Below are 17,443 nucleotides of genomic sequence, written 5' to 3' on the forward strand. Positions count from 1 at the left end.
TCCATTGTCTATTTACTTCCATCATTACTGATTTCAAGCTACCAATGGTTTAACAACCCACTGGTAAGATCTTGGTAAGAATGAGGTCTGAGATCTAGAATATCACTTCAAGTTATCATCCATTGTGATGAGGAAGTTGACTCCTAATTAAAATCACCGGTCACATTAGGGCCTGCGTTTCTAAGAACTTTCAGATCAGTGGCTTTATTTTTTCCAGAATGGCCAGATTTTGACATATCCATTTTTCTCCTTTAAATGTTTAGGTTATTAACATACTATTTGCTTAGAATAACTATTTCCCAAATCGAATGTTTTGCCTGCATCTTAAAATTCATTTACAAAAAATAGGCTAGGAAGAAAAGGTTTTCCCACTCTGATTAGATATATTTTTACTCACTTTTTAACTCTTTTTTAGTTTTATTTTTTCCATTTAAATCTGTCATCCAGATTTGAATTATCTTTATTGTATATACAGTAAAAACATTGTTTTATTTTTCCTCCAATATTTAATCAGTTCTTCTGGGTTCCTAATTTACTGAAATTCTGTCACTAATTTTATATTCACTATCATAAGCTAAAACCAGACTCAGATGTACTTTCTATTTTGTTCATTATTGATCAGTTTTGCATCAGTACCATACTTTTAATTATTGTAGTTTTATAATAGGTTTTATTATTTATTAGTATAAATATCCCTGTTTACTCATCATCTTCAGTAATTTCTTGGTTACTCTCTTTCACTTCTACTTTTAAGCTTCTGCATATATTTGCAAGTTAATTAGAAGAACAATGACATCTTCAGATGTCTTGTCTAGAACCTGGAATACCCTCATTAATTAATATATCTTCTTTTGTATACTCAAAGAAAAACATACATTTTCCGTGGGGAATCTATCTAATTCTTTTTAATTTTCTTAGTAAATATTTTGTTTCTGTTCTATGTGAATAAAATCATTTTCCTCACTACTCAGTCTAACCTTTCTGCTTCTGGTTGAATTTCAGTGTATAAAAAAATTAAGACTTTAGCTTGTTCTTTGGACAGCTGTTTCTAAAATGTTTATTTATCCTAGTCTAAACTATTCCCATTGAAAACAGTTTCTAAACATAGAAGTCCTATGACATCTTGGGCACATTTCCAATTTTTTAACTTGAAGTCTGCTACAGAAATATCACTTATTATAAAGCTCAAGAAAAATGATCTATCATCTAAATAATCCATTATTCACTCAGCTTGAGTCTCCCTGAGGTTATTTTCTTATACTCTTTTGAACCTTCAGAAGGTCACCTAAGAAACTATTCAGAAAATCTAGAAATAATGTGGCATTTTATAAATGGTCGTGGACCAAGGAGTCAGAAGACCAAGGGCCTTTACTTGACTGGCTACTTAGTATCATTATAATCCTGGTCAAATTATTTAACCTCTCTAAGCTTTTGCTTTCTCTCTAAAAAAAATAAAATAAAATGAGTTGAACTATATCTCAACCATAGGTATGTATCAGAAGCAATAAAAAAGTTGTTTTCATTTTTGTTCTCCTCTCTTCCTCTCATAAAAATTTTCACTGCCAGGGGAAAAAGCTATTGCAGCCAACTTTTTCCCTCTCAGCAGACAAGAGCCTGGGGATCAGCAGAGCATACCCCCAAAGCGAAAGGCTGAACATCAGAATCCTACAGGACCTCATCCAACAAACATACCTGGCTAGACCCAGGCCTGGGGGAGGTGAGCAACTGCACACAGACGTAGCATCTTTTACTTCCCAGGGGCTGACCAGAACCTGTAAGTAGGTAGCCTGAATCCTCTATACCCCCGAGGCTGAGATGACAGGAGAAGACAAGGAGCAAAGGGGCTTCCTCCTAATTAATGTCTTAACTGGGAGCTAACAGGTTCACAGAGGCTGAGACTGCCTTCCCTTCCCTCCCCCTTAGAGTTGCTCTTTAAAATATGTACGGTCCACAAATAATTAGCAGACAAAGAAACATAACTGCACACTACTGGTATCCAGCACCTAGTGACAAAGAAACAAAATATTTGCCAAACACAGCAGCAAATATCATAGGTTACAAAACACCAAATCTATTTCGATTAAAAACAGAAAATAGACAATGATACTGATTCTTGCCTTACCACTCAGCAACATCCTGGAAGTCATGGGAACTAGGTAAGTAAATGCAATAATACCAAAAAATTAATATTATAAATAATGTTATAAATATTGAAAAAGAAAACATGAAGCTTTCTATATTAACTAACAATAACCACCTAAAAATGAAAATGAATAAAAACCTATTCACAAATATAAAACAGGTGGGGATAAATTTAATAAGGAAAGCATAGGGCTTACATGGAGGAAACTACAAGATCACATTAAAGATATAAAAGAAGATCTGAACATCGAAAGACATAATTTGTAGATGGGAGCACTTATAACTGTCAATTCTCAAAAAGTTAATATATTAATTACTATATTAATAGTAATTAAGATTTCAATACTATTCTGTTTAGGTTGTATTGAATAAAACTATCTTAGAATATACATGGAAGAACAAATGCCCAAGAAAACTAAAAAAAAAAAAAATTAAAAAAATACAAAATATATTTTCTAAATCAGAAGATGATATAATTAGAATGCATTATAAATATAATAAAAACATTATACCAAAATATAAAATGACTATATCATAACAATGTAATAGTAATTAACTCAGTAAACATAAGTGTAGATAAATCAGATTAATGTAAAACATTAGAGGACTCCTCAAAATTTCCAGAACTCAATATGGGCAAAATCAGAAGTATGAGGAATATTTATTTAGTAATAATGTTGGAATAACTGGCTATTCATCTGGAAAAAATATATTATATACAAAAAGCAAAGTCCAGATGGATATGAAATTGAAAGTTAATTTTTATTTTTTATTTTATTGTTTAAAGATTTTATTTAGTCTTAGAGAGAGGAAAAGGAAGGGAAGAAAGCGAGAGAAATATAAGTGTGTGAAAAGATACATGGTTGCTTCTCATACACGCCCCCAACTGGGGACCTGGCCTGCAAACCAGCCACATGCCCTGACTGAGAATCGATCCGGTTACCTTTCAGTTTGCAGGCTGGTGCTCAATCCACTGAGCCACACCAGTCAGGGCTGAAAGTTAATTTTTAGAAGTCTTAGAAAAAAATTAGGAGTCAACATGTACAATCCAGGTGAGAAGAGACCTTTAGCCAAGACAGAAAACCCAAAATTATAAAGAGAGATGAAATCATTCAACCAAATAAAAATTTTAATTTTATAAAGGAAATGATGCCATAAACAAGAAAAGACAAGGTTGGACAAAATCTAATATAGATGACAGAAAATATAAAATATTCAAAGAGCTCTTACAAATTAACAAGAAAAAGCACAAGAGAGAAAAATTGTCAAAATGTACTTAGGCAATTCACATAAGAACAAACCTAAAAAGACAATATATAAAAAATATTCATTCAGAATTAGCAGTACCCATAAAATGCAAATTAAAATAGCAACAAGCTTTCATTTTATGCACATCTGACTGGCAACTATTAAAAAATTAATTAGAGCTATTGTTGGCAAGGATAAGGGAAATTGAACATTTAACACATTCCTGATAGAAATGTTATGCCCACCTAAGTACAATCCAGTAGGCTGGACAACAAGGATGACTATTCTGGCCCTTACAGCAGAATCACAGATACTCATTTCTTAAACTTCAGGCTCTCTGTGCCACTGATATTAATTTAGCAAGGTATGACCTACCCCACAAGGAGAGCAAAGGATGGTCTGCCAACTCAAGCAGTAACACCCACTTGGCATATTTCTCATTGTTAAATTAGTAAATTGGCAAACATTAGAACTCATCTCTGTCAGACTGTTTATTACAATTCTACCTGCTGAATAAGATTTCATACCCACTCTCAGTCTCAAAGTCAAGTCAAGTTTTCTGACCAACCTCAGTCTTTGCTGGCTTCTCTAGCAATTCCTTAAATCGGAATCAAAATCTTTTGGCGTGAGGCCCAGGTATCTATGTTTTGGAAAACTCCCCAACGTGACTCTAATGTGCAGCCAAGGTTGAGAACCACTGCCTTTCACTCATCCTTCTAAAGTGTAACAGCTGGTTCTACGCAATGATTTTATTTAAAACTTATTTTGATCATTAAAAAGCTTCAAAAACATCATAAATAAGGAAATATATATATATATATATAAAATACCATAAATAGCACCCATCAAGCAATTCAAAGAGTGTTAAATAATGTCAGAGGCAAAGCTCTAGGAAGCAACATGAGAGATCCATAAAACAACTCAAAAACCTAATTTTAAAAAGCCACACACGGCTCTCCCAGTTCACACCAGAGACGTTGAACTGGTTTTCTCTCAGAATGCCTGCTGCTTTACTACATGCCCTGTCCATGCCCCAGGCCATGTATCTTGGTTCCTCGCCAACCCTCTGCCTCTCTCCAGCCCTGATTTCAAAGGCTGAGGTTTCAATGATGTTAGTGCTGAACCATCATTGATTCCTCCCGGTGCCTTATATTCTGTGTCCAGTCTAGTCATCAAATCCCACCACTACTGCAAGTGATACCCCTTTTTTTCTGCGTAACTACATGTTAAGTTCACATTCTTATAATAGCGTAGTAAATTCCTGAAAAATCTTCCTTCGCAGTTATCACTTCCTCTAACCAGATAAAATAACAACTTCACATAGCAGCCAAAGTGACTACTTTCTATCTGAACCACACTAGGCTCTTTACATCAAACCACAGTGCCTCCAAACTGACTGACAACGCGTTACACTTGAACACCTGGCGGGGGAGCGGAGGGGGTAGCTAGGAGTACCAGCCCCCAGGCAGCAGAAAATCTGAGCATAACTGGAGTCCACCCTGTGCCTATGGGGCTTCCCAATCACAAACTGAACATACGTACTAACCTTACTTTCAAGATTACTAAGACCATTTTATTGGCATTACACTTTCTTTTCTTCTATAGGCGCTCTATAATAAGAATCACTCACTCATATATTGCTCCAAAATTTTATGTGAAGCTTCTTTGTTTCATTTCTTCTCTTCTAAGCCTTATTTTTAGAGCAGTTTTAGGTTCACAGTAACATCGAGAGGATAGCAGAGATGTCCCATATACCTCCTGCTTCGACACATGCACAGCCTCCCCTAGTACATTGACTTCAATTGATAAACCCACATAATGAACACATCATTATCATCCAAAATCCAGAGTTTACATTAGGGTTTACTCTTTGCATCTACATTCTATACATTTGAACAAATGTTTCCACCATTATAATATCATCCAGAGTAGCTTCACTCGCCTCAAAATCCTCTGGGCTCCACCTATTCGTGCCTCCCTCTCCCCAACCCCTGACAACCACTCCTCTTTCTACCATCTCTCCATATAGTTTTGCCTTTTCCAGAATGTCATATTGTTGGAATCATACAGTACGTAGTCTTTTCAGACCAGCTTCCTTCACTCAGTAATATGCATCTAAGCGTCTCTTAAGTCTTTTCACAGCTTAATAGCTCACTTCTTTTGAACCAGTTTATCCATTTACCAAGAGAAGGCATCCTGGTTGCTTCCAAGTTTTGGTAATTATGAATAAAGTAGCTGTAGACATCACTGAACCTTATTTTAAACCAAAGGATCCACTTATTGTATCAAATGTAAATTTGAATTTGTTATTTTATTATACTGTTAATATATTACATGTTAGTAAATATTAACTCATGCTTTGATTTTTATGAATGCTTTTGTATCAAATGGATCAGTAAGTACTACTGAAAATACAGCTTTCAAAATAATTCATGATTTTCTAGTATGAACTCTTATCACATTTACAATTCATTATTTTCTAGTAGAAACATGTCTGACAATTTAAAATTTGACTTCTACAGCTTTCCCCCATTCAAATAAATTTCTCTTTAAATCTGTTTTTGTAAAAACCCTTAAAATTTTATTTATTTTAGCAAAGTTTTTTAAATTGGGAAATAGAATGCTTAATGACAATGTACTAGTAGACCAAAAATAAATGGTCAGAAATTCCACGAACAGGCGGTGTTCTAGGACATCATGCATTAACAGGTTAGAAGGAAGAATAATCAAGAAAACACACCCCATTCCATCCTGCAAAAGGCTAGCAAACTATGTCTTATCAATGTGATGGGATTGTAAACATGGCTACTTTCAGAAAAGAAGTCTAAGAGTTTGGCCAGCATCCAATGATTTGGGGCCTAAACAACTATAATAGGACAAATACCTGTCAGGTATCATATTTAAAATTTAAAATCAGTACAGAAGAACAGCCAGAACAGCTTCTGGCTGTAAATACCAATACAGCCATTAGAAGACATAATAGCTGAATATCGGTAATGAGAATTCTACTAATGGTGGCAGACTATGGTATCTAAAAAAGTATGATAACAAGTAAAAAGCACCATAGAGGTCCACGAAAGAACAACAGATACGCTAGCAAACAAATGTATAATGTAAAGTGTAAGAACAGGAAATACGGAGACATTTTTAAACCCACCTTCCAAGGGGGGCTTAATCAAAAGGTAAGTCAGTAGAAGTTAATTCTCAAGTTTTGTTTTTGGATGAGAACTTCATTCTCTTAAACGGCAAAGCAGGGCCCCCACCTGGAAAAAATGAAGTCCCAAAGAGTTTGACCAAATAAGGCTCAGGAAGGAAGGAACACCAATCATCAGAGGCTGACGCTTTGACGCCAGAAAGGGAAGCAGGCCAGATATCAGTACCGAAGAATAAAATCAGACCAGAACTTGTAACAAGGTTAGAGTGATGCTGAGTCATCTGGGCTGGTAAACTAGGGCTCTCCCGACCTCCCATCTTCCCACGGGCTTGCACCAGGGTCTGATATGAGACCATGTCTACACACGACTACAAAAGGTGACACAACCTGGAAAAAGTCAAGACATCAAGGTTTAGGCAACAGTGGGTCTGAAACTTGCCATCGATGTTACACTGACCTTTTTGAACAGTCTCACGCCTGTGAATACTGTGACCATCCGTGTTAGATTTTTGTGATTTCAAATTTTCTACATCATTATTAATGTGTGTCTTTATTCTAATATTCACCAGTGAAAAAATATAAAACCAATCATAAAACCAAATACACAATGAGTTAGATAATCAGCTGTACTTCTCAAAATACAAAATGTTTAATCTTGAGAATGAAATGTCTCCTTTGTCAAATGAGGTAAAGCTTGGGAGTTAGATTTTTTCTTTTTTAAATGGATGGAGCCCATGATTTCTAACTTTAATGATACCTGGAACTAAAATCTCCAAATTTAGGGACCATCACAGAGTTCATACTGTTTGCTTAACAGCACAGGAAGTTGGCTTCACGATCCAGGCACCATACACTGAAGCAGATGGATTTTTCTGAGGAATGACGGGGTGGGTATTTTGGCAATATGCAAGGGGATTCATTTCTATGACAAACATGACTCTCAATGGATACATCTCTGAAATTCATGTCAATGAGAACATGAATTACCCTACCAAATTCATTTTATAAAAATCTCTTTCAGAAACCAGCGACTGGGAGAATGTATTTGCCAATAATACATCTGATAAGGGGTTAATTTCCAAACTATATAAGGAACTTAATAAAACTGAACACCAAGAAGACAATTCAATTTAAAAATGGGCAAAGCACCTATTTTTATTCTATCTATGCAGACACATCTCCAAAGAGGACATACAGATGGCCAATAGACATATTGTAAAAATGCTCAACATCACTAATGACCAGAGAGATGAAAATTAAAACCATAATGAGACACCACTTCACACCAGTCAGAATGGCCATCATCAATAAATCAACAAACAAGTGCTGGCAAGGATGTGGGAAAAGGGAACCCTAGTGCACTGTTGGTGGGAATGCAGACTGGTGCAACCACTGTGGAAAACAGTATGGAGTTTCCTCAAAAAAATTAAAAATGGAACTGCCTTTTGACCCAGCAATCCCACTTCTAGGACTATACCCCAAGAAACACAAAACATTAATTCCAAAGAATTTTTGCACCCCTATGTTCATTGCAGCATTATTTACAACAGCCAAGATGGGGAAACAAAGTGCCCGTCAGTACATGAGTGGATAAAAAACACTGTGTACACAGTGGAGCTAAAGCTGCTCTACCTGCAGATGTGGGAACATTATGCAGCTGGCAATCAACTCGATCACATGAGTAAGCCTGTTAAAGTCACTGGATCAGCCTAAGGAAAAACTTTGCACAGGAAAATTACCCCTCTACCTGAGCCTCAACTTTGGGGGGGAAGGGAACTAGATAATGACTATTTAATTATCTGCATAGTATCATGTTACAGATGGGTGGTGACAAGTAGCAATAATAGCATAGCACAGCCAGTTGCTTTGTGAATGATAGGGAGAGACATCAGAGATGGGAAACTGCTGCAAGAAATCTCCATAGAATTTTGCAATAACCAGGCAGTGCCTGGTCTGGAAGACCTGCTCTCCCTTGGTCTTCCACGGGATGGTGAGTGCTGGGGGTGGAGGGGGAGCGGGACTGTCCAGCCATTCTGTGACTCCATGGTTTGACTGAATCTTCTGAATTAATTTTTTCTTTATATTTTGGGTATTGGAGCTTTTAAAAATGTTTGGTTTCAGGTGTTTTTATTCATGTGAAGTGTACATGATTCTCTTGAGATGCGGTTTTAAGGTAAAATGTGGCTCCTTGTTTTAGTTTCTGACCTCTAATAGATTAATAGCAACTTCACTGGTGTAGTCTTTTTATAGGTTTCATAAACCATTTGAGCCCCCCCCCCAAAAAAAAAGGTTGTGTACGTTTACACAATGGAATATTACTCAGCCATTAAAAAAAAAGAAGAAGAAGAACTTATCTTTTGCAACAGCATGGATGGACCTGGAGATTATATGCTTAGTGAAATAAGCCAGTGAGAGAAGGACAAACACCATAAGATCTCACGTATACGTGGAATCTAATGAACAAAATAAACTGACAAACAGAAACAAAGAAACAGAGGGCAAGGATGCATGGAACAGACTGACAGCGGTCAGAGGGGTGGGGTTTTGGCGGGGCTGCATGAAAGAAGGTGGAGGGCTTAAACAAACAAACAGACTATACACACACACACACATATAAATATATAGACACAAACAACAGTGTGGTGATCGCTAGAGGGAAAGGGGGTGGGGGAAGATGGTGGTGGGCACAGGCGGGGAATGGGGACGGGCGCGACGGGCGCCTGACACAGGGTGCAGATGACTCACTGAATTGTACATTTGCAATTGCATCGTGTTGTGAACCAATGTCACCCCAATAAATTCAATTTTTAAAAATCTTCTTCCCTTCCTATATCTAACCCAAAACCTATTATTCCTACTTCTGAAATATTTTCCACATCCATAATTAAATGAGTTAATATTTGTAAAGCACTTAAAAGAGTACCTACCCATCTGGCAGGCACTATATACATGTTTGCTAAGTAAAGAAATAACATTTCTTTATTTGTTCAACCTTCATCTCACATCTGGTCTCCTTAAATAGCACTCTACCTCACCTGCTTGCATCCACTGTACCCCCTCTGCCCCCTTCTCCGCCTCCACCCCATGAACACTGTAAGTCCGATGAGACCGCCTTGGCCACTGTCACAAAGTACCTCAATGGCTCCCCGTTTGTTTTGGGTTTAAGACCAAAATTCATAATGAGATCTTCCAGATTCCATGGGGTCTGGAACCTGACTACCTTTCTAGCTCATTCCCATACCTGCTCCAGCCAAACTGGCCCTATTTCCTCCAGCCTCCAGCATACGCTGGCCCTTCTGCCCGCCTACTCACCCACCCTCCCCCCAAATTGTTAATTATTTCTTCCTTCACATTTTGCTACGTATCGCTAAATCAGGGAAACCTTTAAATTGAAAAATGAAGGATTAATGGAAGTAGATAAAGGATCTGGGTTAGTGTTTTTTCCTGTGAGGGGGTGTTCTCAGTGTACTTTAACTTATCTGAACCCCAACTCACTCTTCTATAGAAACAGTAATTTCTCAACTAATGAATAAATTAACAAAATCTGGTATACCCATGCAAATGAAATATTATTCAGCTATAGAAAGTAATGAAGTACAAGTACATGCTACAAATGGACAAAGCTTAGAAATATGGTGATAAAAAGACACAAAGAACACATCATATATTCCATTTATACGAAATGTTCAGCATAGGCAAATCCATAGAGGCAGAAAATAGATTAATGGGTATGAGGTTTCTTTTGGGGGTGATAAAAATGTTCTACAATGAGAAAGTGGTAATGGTTGAGTTCCACTAAAGTGGAACAACTCTGCAAATATACAAAAAACTACTGAACTGCGTACTTTAAAAGGATACATTTTGTGGCATGTGAATTTTGTCACAATCAAGTTATTATTTTAAAAAAGATACCACAATACCAGGCCCATAGGTACTTCAATAAATAGTATAAGTATTATTAATCAAATAACATATTTTAACTAAAATTTAAATAAATGCACAATTACAATTTTGGGGGCTAGCTTTTTACCATTTTCACAATCCAGGAAAACCATCTCTGAACATTAAAAATTCTGTTTATGAACTTTTCTCATTTTTTAGAGATGAAATAGCCCTGACTGGTGTGGCTCAGTAGATTGAGTGCTGGCCTGTACACCAAAGGGTGGCCAGTTCAATCCCCAGTCAGGGCACATGCCTGGGTTGCAGGCCAGGTCCCCAGTAGGGGGTGCACAACAGGCAACCACACATTGATGTTTTTCTCCCCCATCTTTCTCCTTCCCTTCCCCTCTCTAAAAATAAATAAAATCTTTTTAAAAATCATATAATACATGGAAATTTAGTTTCTTCACATAACATGCCTTATTGTGGTTAAAATAAGCCAATATATTTCTTTGAATCACTAGCTGAGATAAAATTATGGATGCAAATTCTATAAATTTATATTTACTTGAGGTATTACATTAATAATGAATGCATCTGTGACCTTAATTAACAATGCAGATACATCAGTGGATAGTTCTCAGTACTGAATCTTGCCTTGTCTTGTCAATTTTAGGGAACCAAGCCAATCTTTTAAATGATAACATCCTCACTACACAGCTGGTTTAACAGAATGTTCCTGATTCAGTTTTTAAAAGAAATAATGCCTAAAACTGTTGGCACAAAGACAGAATCCTGAATTTAGGCCATAGTGAATGTCACTTCATTGTTACTGAAAGAAATAGGCTCAACTATAATCAAACTTCAGCAGCACTGCAACAACATTCTGCCAACTAAGCAGGCCTTGAAGCCAGAGGGCCTCTAGCAATTAATATGAAACGTAGCATTTAACATCAATACAAATCAGAGTAAATGCATCTTTATAGAAATATGAAACTATATTTAATGATAAAAAATTATAGTATACACTGAGATTAAGTTATGTCCCATGACAAAAATAAGATTTTTTTTTTCCTTTGGGAGGGTAGGGGCAGCATTTGAACTGTATAATTTATTTAATGCAAAAATTACTTCTCATTTTTTTTACAAAGGCTATTAAGAAATCAGGTTTTTCTCTGTCCTTCTGAAGAAATTCACTAAAGAGAATTTCTTCACTGAAATGGGAATTTTTTGAAATCACTAAGGTATTATTTTATGCATTCCTGAGTCAGGACCAGTTCCCCTGAGAAACATCACTAGTATAATACCAACCATATAGCATAAGAGGAGTCATATACTTATCCTTCTACCTTCTTTCTTATTAATCCATTCTAAAAAAAAGGCCAACACTCCTAAGCTTTATGTTAGTTGTGAGCACATTTACGAGAACTTACCTAAGCATGGGATATACAAAGAACACACACAATCAGTTCTTGCCCTCCAGGAGCTTATACTCAAGTATCAGAGCTAGGAATGAACAGGGTGATCAGTGAAGAACACAACAGACGAAGCATTAAGTATCTGGCTGACTCAAGAAAGGTGAGTAAGGACTCAATGTGAAGCAGACGAGGGGTGGGGGTGTATTCTCGGCGAAATGTAGCCACCAATTCAAAGGCCAAGCGCGCTCTAGAAACGGGGTAAGTATGGCAAGAGAGGAGACTGGCAAAACGAGCAGAAGCTAGACAGATGATGAAAGGTTTCATTCCACAGAGGAAAGCCTATGAAGTAAAAGGAGAGACTTTGAGAAAGGGCATGGAGAGGGAACTCCTGGCAGCAATGTGGAAGATGCAAACAGAATAAAAAGAAGCCTCGGCACTAATCCAGGTGATAATGAAGAGAGGCCGGAACTAAGGCAAGGGGCTGTGGCAACAGAAGGCAGGAGAAATTAAGAACATTTTAGAAGGAAGAATGACAACTCTTGGTGAATGACTAAGAGAGGCAGGGTGCATGGGGTGAGTGAGGGCTGTTTGGCCCACCCCTGGTTTCTGGCTCAGGGAGGCTGTGGATGGCACCACATGCAGTCTGCCATGGTAGGGAGCATCCTATCATTCACAGCAAATTCCTTTCCCTCCAAGTCTTCTCGGCCCCACTGTGGTTCAATATGACCCTTTCCATCTCTGTACCCCACCCCCGTTCCTTTCCTGTCTAACAGTCATTTGGTAAGTCAAAAAGCATATGCAATATCTCTCATTTAAGTTCCTTACTGTTAACTTTTCCTGTATACTTACTGCCTGACTAAACTAGAAGCTCCTTAAGAGCAAAGACCACATCTCTTTCTTAATGAGCATAGGCTCAATAAACGCTGGCTGATTCAAGTGTTGGTGTCATGAAAATATCCCTAGAAGAGGCCATTAACTACTGTCCTTTTCTAGGATATTTAACATATTTTAATCCTTTTTTTTTTTTTTTTCAAATGTGATAGGGCTAAGTGAAGACAAAAACAAGAAAGGCATTCATGGATGCTGCTGAAATAAAAACATTCTCCCACGTTCCAGGGCTAAGGCAACAGACATGGTTGGGGCCTTCATGAACAATGAGACTTGTAATTTCTTTTTTATGTCGGCCTATTGCTTTACAACTGTAAAGAGGCCTTCAAAGAAATTTGTACTGCGACTGCCCAAAGGCCAATGGAATGCCCACAAACTGAGTCATTGTATTGCTAATAACAAAGGCTTACAAACATCTGTTTCTCCTTTACTCTTGGATTTAGGGAATAAGATTACCTGAGATTTGGCTGTGGCTGGTTTCAGAGTTCAGGCAATGACATATAGAAATGTTTAAATGGTCACAAAACAAAATAATCACAAAGGTCACAGGTATCTAAGAAAACTAAGTTTTTATAAGACAATCTGCTGTGATATAATGTAGTATACTGTTCCTTTATAAGAACCCACTAATTATAGCTTCATTCTCACTATAAAACTGTAATACTATTTTTTTTAATAGGTGAGGATGAAGGAAAGAGAGAAGGAGAAACCATGTTTGAGTTTGTTTGATTAAAAATGTATTCTACATTACTTTTAAGTAGTAAAAGTACTTTAAATTAGTAATTATAATTCTCCCAATATTTTAACTATGTTTTCTTCACTTAGAAACTTTCCTCAAACTAACACAATTTTCTGCCATCTGGCACAACAACATCTCCATATGTAAGAATTACTTACAGATCAAAAACAAAATATGGAGACTGTAAATGCAGTATATTTGGCATCATACAAATCTCCTCAAATTATATTCTATAACACTTTATCTTAAGAGGTTCCCCCCCCCATATCAATGTTTGGTCTTTTATATTATTTGCTTACAAAACAAAACTACACTAAATAAATATTTTGTTAAGAGTTAACTGAGAAAAATAAATTTAGTCTCTCATATTTTATTCATCAGTTTGCTCAGTCCCAGCAACACAGTTGGGAGCAAGAACAACTGGGTTCTAATTCCAGTTCTTTGCCACCATATGACCTTGGAAAAGTCACATTTTTTTCTATACTTCAAATTTCTTTGTGCAATACAGGCATTATAACAGAGTCTTTGCTTGCTTACTTCCTTAATTTGGTATCATATTATTATGATAATTTTGGCAAAAGAAAACTGACGATGGTAATAAATAATTTCTAGATGTGCTTTGAGATCTTTGGAGAAAAGTCCCATTGGAAAATACTGGAGATACTGAACAAAATCAATACGTCTGCCAAATCCACACATCAGGAAGGGATTTATGGACAAAATAATAGTTCAATGACATTAGTTTTATTAACTCAATCGAACTTTGAAATATAAGTATATCATCCTGAATGTTTTTTATCAGAAAAATTACCACACAAGAAAATTACTCATTGTAACTTCAATGATACAAACATGGTAAAAGTTATGATCATTATATTAAATTGACTGATGCCTTAAGATAGCTTCTGCTGCTTCAACAAACACTTTGTGCTGACAGAACTGTGGAATAGTACTGGTATCCAAGAACCTGCAGAGACCAGAGTCTGTCTGTCATCATTTTACCCCATTTTTTGAACAATTGAGAGAAAGTTTGCCAGAATGATACATATTAACAAAAAAGCCAAGGCTGGTCAAAGAATATTTAACTACCAACATTACAACTGCCCACGGTGTGCACATCTTAATTTTCTACTGATTATCATTCAAAAAAAAAAAATTCCTCGATGTGGATTGGTTTCAAGAATTAGCATGCAAAAAATGGCACTGATCCTACCTCAGCGTTTCTCCCATGGAGGCATATATACTTACAGCTGCTGCTCCAGGACTTTAACAAAGACTTTATGCTAATTTCAAAAAACACAGAATCCTGTAGGCTCAACATTGTCTCAACTGGCTGCAACGCAGCAGCAGCAGCAGCAGCAGCAGCAGCAGCAGCAGCAGCAGCGCCGGATTTGTTGATCTATCTCCCTGAGCTGCTGTCCCTTCTTCTCTCACGGGCAGCGGAGTTCTGACCCACAGTGCCTTGGCTTCATTACCATGCAGTCTCACAGTGACGCACAACCATAGTGGAACACTGCTGAATGCAGATGAACCATCACGTTGAATAAAAGCTTACAAGTTCATTATAAGTGCCCTGAAGGGCATCCTCACCTTTCTTTATGTACGCATGCACGTGGCCACAAGGATCTCTGTGTTCCTGTGACCAGTTTTGATGAGCTGTGTCTCCTGCTGCTTTCAGAGGAGTCACTAGTGCTAGTAAACAGACAAGGGTAGAGCTCTGCCCTTGGATGCCAACTTTTCTCACGAGCTAAGGGCCTTGGAAATAAAAAGTAAATTCAGATCTAACATGAGATCTTTAAATCTCTTCCTGTCACAGCTGACCAAAAGAAAACAAAAATCACTGGTATTTATGCCACTCCACTCTCACTTTTCTCTAGGTTGTCCTAGTAGTAAATTCTCTCCATCCGTCTACACACCCAGGCCGTAGGCGGTGACTTTCTCGGCATGCATGCTCACGGTGATGCCGCGTCCACCACCGCCTTTCTCAGCCCACCACAGAGAGCGCTGGCTAACGGAATGAAAAGATGATGTAATGAACACCGGGCTGAGCCTCCCCCAGCTCTCCAAAAACTGCTCGGCTCAGGACAAAGTTTCCTCTGCTGCATGCAACTAATTCAAGAGAGAGAGAGAGAGCTCTATTACAGGAACGGGATCTTTTGTAAAACAGGGTCTTCTGTTTCGAATATAGCATAAAACTCTTCTGAAAATCTTAGAATAGCAATGAATAGCAAGAAATCCTCTCATCAAATAAAATGGACACTTTAAAAACTCTATAGAAACTTTTAAAACTGAAAACTAACAATATGAAAAGCTTAACTGCTCTGCAAAATAACAGAAAAAAATTTCAAAATCAAACCCAACAAATAATATTTTTCTCTTAACAGCAGAAGAAAAATGCCTTGACCTCATAATTGGTTTACTCTGACTTTGAAGGTCAATAAGGCATGTGTTTTCCCACGTGTGGCATACTCTTATATTGATCCATCCTCTAAAATGCCACAAAAAATAAGTAAACTCAGTGACGATAACTGAATAAAGTTATTCATAGCCATGGCTAGGCACTGCATTAAAAGTTAAAAGAACATTCTTCCATGTATAAGTAATCATACACTAAGGGAAAATGAAAATCACATTCGTTAAAACATAGTTAGTGATAACAGTATTATTAAGAATGTCATTTGAAGCTTGTATTTCTTCAGAATAGTCTAAGAAATCTGGAATAAGTCTAGGCCATTCCCACTCCCAAAAAGGCCCCAAAACTAAATTCGAACCCAGACTGTAAAGGCTAACTACACAGAATCTCAGTAACACAACACCACTGCTTGAACACATCTTCATCAGAGACATCTCGAAATGAGTTAGGAGCAAGGCTTCCCTTGGTCTAGGGGAACACAAATGCCTCAGGGTGTTACCACGAACGAAGGGCATTCTATCGTCCAAAACCACTGCCTGCTACATCCCATTCAACAGCAATGTATGCCAACGAACAAAAGGCTCTGGTTGTACACAAAATAATGTAATTCTTCTTTTTAACTTCTCCAAAGTGATTTGACAATACAATCCTCTTTTCATCAAACAGATGTTAGCAGATTAGCAGAATAAGCTGACCTAGGTCCATACAAACTGCTCACTCAACGCCCAGACTCAGCCTGAACTGTGTCGGCAAGCAGACAAGCTGGGAGCATACACCCACATATCTTGCCGTATTTTTCTCTACCCCTATGGAGCTAAGCCTGTTAGCCTCACACAAGTCTTAAAAGCTACTTAATATTATTTGGCTATAATGTCCCACCAAAGTAACCAATGTTCACTCCTTGTAAACCTCTACATAAATGATAACAAAACTAACTGTTTAACAGAACATCAGAATATGATAACTTTCAGGAGGATGAAAAAATTGGTGATATTCTCACAACCTTAAAAAAAGGGGATTTTCTTCTTGAGTGTTGTTTAAATGGATCAAGAAGAATAAATCGCAACTTACAGCTCCTGTTATATCTAATCAGTCTGTTACTATGCATATACAACCAAAGCAAATCAACAGTTTCTTTGGGACACAGAAGCAGAAAATTAATTTGAGGGCTTATCTTGCAAGTTTTGCTTTGCACACACTAGGACGCCCTTGTAGACAGAGGGTTAGTGAAAATGGCACTTCCATTTATACAGAAAGTAATTCAATAGGCCCCTGTAACCAGAGCTTGGGCTCTACAACTTACCCTTTAATAAAAGTAAGTAATGGTACCATTCTAACTATTAATCACGACTTTAACATAGGTTAAGGAAGAAGTATTTACTTTGTAACCCTTACTAAACTTTTATCATCCAACTTGCTAGTGTTAACCATAAGAACTACATATGCACCCAACAATCCTTTTAGAGGACCAGGACAGAGGTCCATTGCATTTTGAATGCTTTCTCAATCTCTCAACTACTAGTCATATTTTTTAATCACACAAGCTCTAACACTCCTATCAT

General features: G+C 37.2%; 1 protein-coding gene across 1 annotated transcript in view; it reads right to left on the reverse strand.

The window, feature by feature from the left end:
• Positions 1 to 15,017, reverse strand: part of FRYL (FRY like transcription coactivator) — a 148,507-nt gene extending 133,490 nt beyond the window's left edge. The window contains exon 1 of the mRNA XM_054582148.1: positions 14,717 to 15,017. Coding sequence (XP_054438123.1) covers positions 14,717 to 14,789 — 73 coding nt within the window. The 5' untranslated portion in view covers positions 14,790 to 15,017. The remainder of the gene's footprint in view (positions 1 to 14,716) is intronic.
• Positions 15,018 to 17,443: the final 2,426 nt, after the last annotated feature.

The sequence above is a fragment of the Pteronotus mesoamericanus genome, unplaced genomic scaffold (assembly GCF_021234165.1).
Source record: "Pteronotus mesoamericanus isolate MK-2021 breed Mesoamerican mustached bat unplaced genomic scaffold, CSHL_Meso_final contig_68, whole genome shotgun sequence".
NCBI classification, from domain to species: Eukaryota; Metazoa; Chordata; class Mammalia; order Chiroptera; family Mormoopidae; genus Pteronotus; species Pteronotus mesoamericanus.